This window comes from Pongo abelii, chromosome 2 (genome assembly GCF_028885655.2).
Source record: "Pongo abelii isolate AG06213 chromosome 2, NHGRI_mPonAbe1-v2.0_pri, whole genome shotgun sequence".
Taxonomy (NCBI): Eukaryota; Metazoa; Chordata; class Mammalia; order Primates; family Hominidae; genus Pongo; species Pongo abelii.
Window position 1 is genome coordinate 102,620,263 of NC_085928.1, and position 7,993 is coordinate 102,628,255.

The 7,993-nt window shown below is 49.3% G+C and overlaps 1 protein-coding gene across 4 annotated transcripts; it reads left to right on the forward strand.

The window, feature by feature from the left end:
* Positions 1 to 1,040: 1,040 nt before the first annotated feature.
* IQCF6 (IQ motif containing F6) lies at positions 1,041 to 1,807 on the forward strand. 4 transcript variants are annotated; one of them, XM_054550655.1, is made up of 2 exons: positions 1,041 to 1,175; positions 1,379 to 1,807. In XM_054550655.1, the coding sequence occupies exons 1-2, from the start codon at positions 1,161 to 1,163 to the stop codon at positions 1,745 to 1,747; spliced, it is 384 nt and encodes a 127-aa protein (XP_054406630.1). In that variant the 5' UTR covers positions 1,041 to 1,160; the 3' UTR covers positions 1,748 to 1,807. The 4 variants fall into 4 exon arrangements, with proteins under 4 accessions (XP_054406630.1, XP_054406631.1, XP_054406629.1 ...); XM_054550656.1 differs by having other exon boundaries at positions 1,106 to 1,175; positions 1,383 to 1,807; XM_054550654.1 differs by having other exon boundaries at positions 1,161 to 1,212; positions 1,383 to 1,807.
* Positions 1,808 to 7,993: the final 6,186 nt, after the last annotated feature.

A 7,993-nucleotide genomic window follows, 5' to 3' on the forward strand; every position in this document is an offset into this window, starting at 1 on the left:
CACATCTAATAACAGGAAGAATTTTCTACAGACTGGCTTCTGGTTCCATACTTTTCACACTTACTTTTCCTCCCCTGCCCAAATACTTTTGGTGCCAGCACTGGAAGACACGTTCCTATTGGATAGCAGTGCTTCTGTTCCTGCATCTTCACGCCATGAGCAAGGTGAATGAACACAGCAACAGCAGAATGGCTAGCAAGGATTTATGTGTTCCCAAGGGTGACTGTGAACCACATAAATCTATGCTGTTAAACTGAGTCTAGGCCGGGCGTGGTGGCTCACGCCTGTAATCCCAGCACTTTGGGAGGCAGAGGCGGGCGGATCACGAGGTCAGGAGATCGAGACCATCCTGGCTAACACAGTGAAACCCCGTCTCTACTAAAAATACAAAAAATTAGCCGGGCGTGGTGGCGGGCACCTGTAGTCCCAGCTACTCAGGAGGCTGAGGCAGGAGAATGGCCTGAACCCGGGAGGCGGAGCTTGCAGTGAGCCGAGATTGTGCCACCGCACTCCAGCCTGGGCGACGGAGCGAGACTCCGTCTCAAAAAAAAAAAAAGAAAAAAAAACAACTGAGTTTATTCCAACTCAGCCTTCCCTTAGTCTCACGGCAAAAGAGGCTGCCCTTCCACCCCGCTCAACAGGAGGTGAGTGAGAGAGGGAGTAAGACGGAAGAGAGACAGAGGTCTTCTCCAATTGCAGCTGAAATATCTTGCTTTCACAAATTTTACCCAAAAATATACAGCTCTGTAAACACGTTCCTCGGGCCCCGACAGGCGCCCTGACACTTAAGCTTCAGGAAATCCAAATTGGCTATGAGTAGAGGCTTAAAGTAAAACTCCTTCTTTGTGGGTAAGCTGCATGACTCTCTCTTCACTGCCATCAGGAGGATCAGGAATGCCACTGGGGCTGGGAAATAAACTGAAGGCAAGAGATAATGGTAGGCTCCCAAAGTGGTGGGAATCAATAAAGCAAAAGAGATGCAAGCAAGAGAAGAGGAGAGAGAGATGCGGTTATTATGTGCGCGGACAGGACCTGATGAGGTGGAGTCTTGTGTGCAAGTGGGCGGAGTCCAATGATGGCGGTGTGACTAACAGTTGAGGGTGGGGCTAAAGACAAGGGTGGCCTAAATGACAGATAAGTAGACCCTAAGGATCAAGGCCATGGACACGCAAAATGTGAGTAAGACCCTTGCAGTAGGGACTTACCTAACAGGTAATGAACCGTGTCTAAATGTGAGTGGGGGATTGGAAACAAGATGGATGGGCCCTAGAAACAAGAAGTCAGGGGCACCTGGGCCAGGCCTTCTTTCCGGGGGATAGGAACAGGAGGGGAGGGTCCCCCATTGAGCATCTCCCTGTTTTTCCTTCCCCCCGATCAGTTAGAGAAGACAGCCATAAAGATTCAGTCATGGTGGCGTGGCAACATGGTGCGCCGGACGTTACTGCACTCAGCACTAAGAGCCTGGGTCATCCAGTGCTGGTGGAGGTCGATGCAGGCCAAGATGTTGGAGCAAAGACGGCGCCTGGCACTAAGACTCTATACCTGCCAGGAGTGGGCGGTGGTGAAGGTGCAGGCACAGGTTCGAATGTGGCAGGCCCGCAGGCGGTTCCTCCAGGCACGCCAAGCGGCCTGCATCATCCAGTCTCACTGGCGCTGGCATGCCAGCCAAACCCGAGGCCTGATCCGGGGCCGCTATGAGGTCAGAGCCAGCCGGCTGGAGCTTGACATCGAAATCCTCATGACCTAGGGCGCTGACAGAGCCAAGGAGGCTGGATCTCTCTTCCAATAAAGACCTTTACTGACCATACACTTGCCCTTTGGAGATTAGACTCATGGAGGAGGGCTCAGCCCCTAACTTTTCTGCCTTCCCCCCAGAAAGATTCCCCGGTGTGGGCTAGAGCCCCTTTCCTCAGGTCACCAACCCTAGGCCCCTGTTCCTAGCAGCATACCGGGACAGTCTTGCATCCAAGAGAGACCCCAGGGCCCAGGTCAAGCACTGATGCCTCAGTCAGCCTGATTTTGGCCCCTTCCACGGTGGGAGTAGGCATTGGGCTTTAGTTTCCTGCAGCCCCTGTCCAGGCATCTCCATTCAGATCAGAAGATCAGAGAGTCTGGCTGCAGCCAGGGCCAGCTGGGAAGGCCAGGATTCCACAGGCCTGTGCTTGGCAAGGCCCTCAGGGCCGGCAGAGTGCTTGGCAGGGAGCCAGGAGGACATGGCACTTCAGCTGGGCAACAGCAGGACAGACGCTGTGCCTTAGGGTGGGGAAGGGAGTCGGGGAGCAGCCAGCCAGAGCCAGCCCCTGGGGAAGCCAGAGCAGGAGCTGAGGGCAGCAGCTGTGCCTGCCGCCTCCCCACCCTGGGGCTGAACAACAAGGCTTCCCTCCCCTCTGCTGGGCACTTCCTGGGAGAACCAGGCATGGGATCGGGGAGGGGAGAGAGACTCGGGGGCTGTGGGGGGATGGTGGTGGGGGTGGCATGGATGGGGGCAGGTAAACAAACAGAGGACTAGGGGTAGGCAGGGGAAAGGGCTGTCCCTCTGCCACTGGAGGTCATTGGGCACACAGCCTCTAAATCCTATCTTGTCCTCAGAAGCAGCTGTGCTCCTCGTCCACCCCAATGTCCCCTCTCTGGCCTCCCCCCAGGATGTCTCACCCTCTGCTGGGCCTGCCTTAGGTGGGTGCTGCTGGGCCACTGCTTTGCTGAGTCTCTCTCTGTCTCTGGGCACCTATGGCGCAACCATCTCTCATGTGGTCTCTCACTGTCTCTGCTTTGTCATCCATGCCCAAGGCCCCTCACTCTCAGCTTGTGTCCCTCAGATGTTTGTGTGAACCTCCATCCCAGAAGTCTGAGGTCTGCAACCCTCCGCAGGGTCTTTCCATGGTGGGCCCTGCAGGAGCGGTGGGAGGGGAGGTGTGCAGGGGTCTTCATGCCTTGCAGCTGGGTGACACTTTCCCTAATCCGTGGGGGTGTGTGTGTGTGTGTGTTGGGGGTGAGTCTCCAGAACAGCTGTAGCAGATGTGAGGGTTCAGGGTTCAGCCTGACACCCATCATCTGCAGTAGCTGCAGGTGGCAGTGAAGCAACTGGGTACTTGGACTTTCTGACTGAATCCCGCTCTTCCAAAGGAACTCATTTAGTGGCGCTGGATACAGCTCTGCCCACCTCCTACTCACAGCAGTGAGTGGTATGAAACTAGATAGGTCTGCAACTGGGCATAATAGGAACTCTGTGTGACTAACCCGTTAGGTGCTACCCCAACAGTGAGAGGTGTTTAAAACCTGGATTGGCAATGGTTAAATCTCTGAGTTATATATTTTCAACATAGGACATTGCAATCCCCTAGGACACTAAAAAAAATAATGATACCTGGATCCACCCAGGGATTCTGCTTTAAGTGGGCTGGTATGAGGCCTGGCATCAGGATTCCAAAGTGCAGTCTTGGTTTGGGAACTGGTGAGTTAAGCCCTTCTCAGCTGGCCCATGCAGTCCCACTAGGGGATGCTCTACAGAATTTCATGCTGAACAGAGGAGACAGGTCATCAAGGCTTCCTGCTCTCTGATATGTTAACAATGCCAAGTGAAATAGGAATCCAGTGGGAGCACCACTTTGGGTCAAAAACTTTTGGAAACAGGAAGACACAGCTTGGTAGCTGGGGGCTGAATGGGCGGGGCTCTTGAGGGGAACATGAGTGAGACCTCTTGTCCCAGGTAGACAGGATCTCAAGAAGATGGCACCACCCAGCTGTGAGCCATGAGACTCAAGGGCTAGCCCAAGAAAGCCAAGCTTCATCCAAAGCCTTCACCACCACTCCACTTTGGGTGTCCTGCTGGTGGTCAGGGGAGAAGCTAGGGATGGTCTGGACCTGTAGGCAGTGGGCATTGGAGAGCCCCAAGGAAAAGGAGGTGAATGAGGCATGGGATGGGAGTCAGGAGAAAGGCTCCTCTTTAACAGTGAGGTCTGTGGCCAGTGTTGGCCTAGATCACTGGAGCCACCCTTCCCTCCTCAGCAGGGGTAAGGCTGCTGGTGGGACTCTCAGAGGCAGACCTCAGAGGCCCTTCCTGCCACTCCTCACCATCGCTGAGGATGGAGCTGCAGGAGGAACTCTTTCTGAGAACACGTATCATGTGCTGAAACACTGAAGTGTAGAAGGGGAGGCTGTGCTTGTGGCTTTGGGATGGGAGTAGGTCTGAGAGCACTCTAGGGGGACCGAGTATCCCCAATCTTGCTCATCCCTCAGATGACGTGGTGTCCCCAAGAAATATGTGCCCACAGCCCTCCCATAAATAAAGAATTGCATTGGCCCTCACACTGGCCCAGCCTGCTGAGGCCCTAAGAAGGTAGCTCAGTAAGTGAGGGCCCATCCCCTGCGGTTCTCTTCCACCACTGGGAAAGGATTCCCAGATGGCATCTCATCTCTTTGTCCCCAGGGTGCTCACCCTATGCTCTCAAGCCTCCCACCTGATACATCACCAACTTCAGCTCTGACCACACAGCCCCAGGGTCTCCAGAGCCTTGTCTTCTGCTTCTTTGTGTCCCACATGCTAAATCCAAAATGAGATGACCACAGCCACCGCCATGCCATGCCAGGCAGTTTGAGTGGACTGACCAGCATCCTGCTGACCACACATACACCCATGTTACTGGAGGGCACCACCCTACTCCATCCCCACCCTGCCAGGGTGGAAATGCTTGGTGTAAACAAGTCGATCAGCTTTGTTTCAAAAAATTGAGTTTGCTCAAGTCCACCACAAGTTAGTGGAAGCAGGCACTTATGTAGAAGAGCTAGTGAGTTGAAAGAAAAAATGTTTCCTGGGCACTCTCAAAGCTGGGCTTTCATATCAAGTGTCAACAAATAACTTTGTGTAGAGTTTTACCTTTAAAAAGATGACCATAGATTTTGAGAGTGAAAGGGGCACTCCTGATAAATACATTGGAAATACCGAGTGCAAACCAGGACTGTCCTGGGAAAACCGGGAGGTGTTAGCAGCCTATTGGTAAGCCTCCGTGTGCAGAGGGTGGCAGGAGGTGGGGGATAGGGTAGAGGGCAGAGAAATTTCCAGCTACACAAGAAGAGACAAAAGAAAAGCCCATGCATGACCCTGAGACAGAGTGTGAGGAGGCTGAAGTACTGCTGCAGCCTGCTGCCTGCCCCTGCCCTCCACCTCTTTCCCTTGCGTCACCCCAATAGGCATAGGGAGATCTGAGAATATAACCTGGGGAGACTGCATGGCTCAGAGATGAAAGGAAGCAGAAGCCAAGGGAGATGCCTAAGTGATGGGTCTGGGGACAGCTCCCACTGAGCCCTGTACGCTTCCCTATGGAGCTTGCAAGTAGCCAAGATCCCTGGGATCCCCAGATGGGGGAGGCAAGAAGTGCCAAGAGGACTGGTGGTCCCAAAGAGGCCTGAGATAGAGACAAGAAGCCACAGACTATAAAGACCTTGCCACCTGAGGCCAAGGCAGGGACCATGGGCATTGCAGAAGGTGAGTTTAGGTCAAGGGGTGGGGCACAGAGAGGTCCATTTCTTAGAGGTGTATTGAGGATAAACAACATGTCACCCATAAGAGCAGCAGAACCAGTTGCAAGAAGCAACCCAGGGTTGGGAGCAGCGGCTCACGCCTGTAATCCCAGGACTTTGGGAGGCCAAGGTGGGAGGATTGCTTGAGGCCAGGGGTTCAAGACCAGCCTGGGCAGCATTATGAGACCCAGTCTCTAGTCTCTAAATATATATATATATACACACACACACACACACCACATATATATATATAAATATGTAATATATATATAGATATATATAAATATGTAATATATATAGATATATAAAAATATAAATATGTAATATATATATAGATATATATATATAAATATGTAATATATATATAGATATCAACCCAGGAGCAGAAAGTGGGGGATGTGAGTGGAGCATGAGTGGCTATGAGTTGATCATTGCTGAAGCTGGATGATGACTACTGTCTGTATTTTTGGATATGTTTGAAAGTTTCCACAATAAAAATATGAAAAACTAATAGTATAAATACTGGAAGAACAAAAATTACTTCTGTATCTTCCATAAGGGTTAAAAATTGCACTGGGCTGTTAGGAATAGAAACTTGAAAAACAGCAGCTTAAACAACACAAAAGTTTGTTTTCCTCTCCCATAAATGAATCCCAGAAGTGGGAAGTCCGAAGTATGGCAGCTCCATGATGTCAACAGAGTCCCATCTCCTTTCCTCTGTCTACACTGCACCATTGGATGGGACCCTAGTCCTCATGCTGTCAAGATAACTCCTACAGTTCCAGCCATCATGTCTACATTCCAGGCAAGAAAATGAAGGACAAAAAGAGAAACTGCTCATGCCAGCTAAATTTATTTCTTTAAAAGGCTTTTCCTAGAAGGCTCACTTGCCCAGTCACCTCAATTTATATTTTGTTTGCTAGAACTGTTACTTGACCCTCCCAGCTGCAAGGATGCATAATGCTACCATGACTAAATTCAAATACATCCAAATAGGCTAGATTGTGCTGCAGTATAAACTGCCTAATCTCAGTGGCTTGACTGAAGTGTATTTCTCACTCATGCGAAGCCTGCTGGAGTCCATGTAATGCACCACAACAGCGTTCCTCTGTGTGTTTGCTCAGCATTCCAAGCTCCTCCACTCTGATACTGCCTTCATATGGATATGAACCTCTGTGATTGTGCTCTTGGCAGGGATGGAGAGAAAAGCATCAGCAGTTATAGTCTTTCACTTGGGAGTGTCATATTTCACTTCGGTTCCTCTTCTGTTGGCTCAACTAGCCACGTAACTGTGTCTAACCTCAAGGAGAAGGGAAATACAGTCTTCCCACCTGCCAAAAAGGAAAAGAGAACAAGAATGTTGATGAACAGAACAATGTCCTCTACATCTAGGTTCCATTTCTAAGGTAGAAGTGAAAGTGGATTTTGGGGAGGCAATCAGCAGCCTCTGCCACAACTCCTAAAACATTAGAAGAAAAACATGCAGGGGAAAACTCAATTCAACAGCAGCATGAAATGGAAGAAAATAATAATAAGAAAGCATGATAGATAGAAAACTCAAAGATGGATAAGTCTGTGTTAAACAGAAATGGGTAAAATGTGTCTATTAACAGAATCTCACATTGAGTTTTAAAAATACCCAACCATATGTTGTTTATCATGGACATACCTGAAACGAAAGGAAGCTGGAGTATGAAACTAAAAATTAGAAAAGGTAAAGCAGGAGAGAAAATTTAGCTGTCTAAAACACACTTAATCCTCTCTCCTGAGCCCAAGTAAAATGAAGATAAAGAAATTAACTTCACCCGGGAAAGCTCACATCATGAAGAGAGTGGGAGAAATGCTTTCAGTGGATAAGAGAGGACTGCAATTCTGGAAAGGGGAAAGCTAGAAGAGAAGGGTAAGCAGGAGGGAGGATGCTGAAGAGAAAAATGCTCAGAGGAGTGAAGGGATGAGGTGACCAGGATTCAACTGCAAGCATCTGACGCCAGTACCTGGGCTCTTAACCACTCTACAAACTGCCTCTTCAAGAGGACTTGTGACTCTGGCTGTAAGAAAGCCCTGATATAATGAAGTTTTTGAAAAAGAACACACACACACACACACATACTCTCTCTCTCTCTCTGTCTCTCTCTTGCCCTCTCTCTAATTAAAATATTACACACATATACATTTAAAGGATAAAATGGGTATTGCGAGCAATGGGCAGTTTTTGCCACCAAGAATAGTTCTGCAAAATGTAAAACAGCAGATCATTCCAAGTACTCCAAACTATTCTAGAGTATAGAGAGAATAGAAAGCCACCCAACTATCTATCTTGCTGGCATAGCCCTGATGTAAAAACCAGACAAGTATATTATGAGAAAGGAAAATTTAGACTACTGTTAATAATAAATATAGATGTAAAAACTCTAAATAAACTATAAGCAAATTGCAATCAAAATTCTTTCTATATATATAGGGGTTTCTCCAGGAA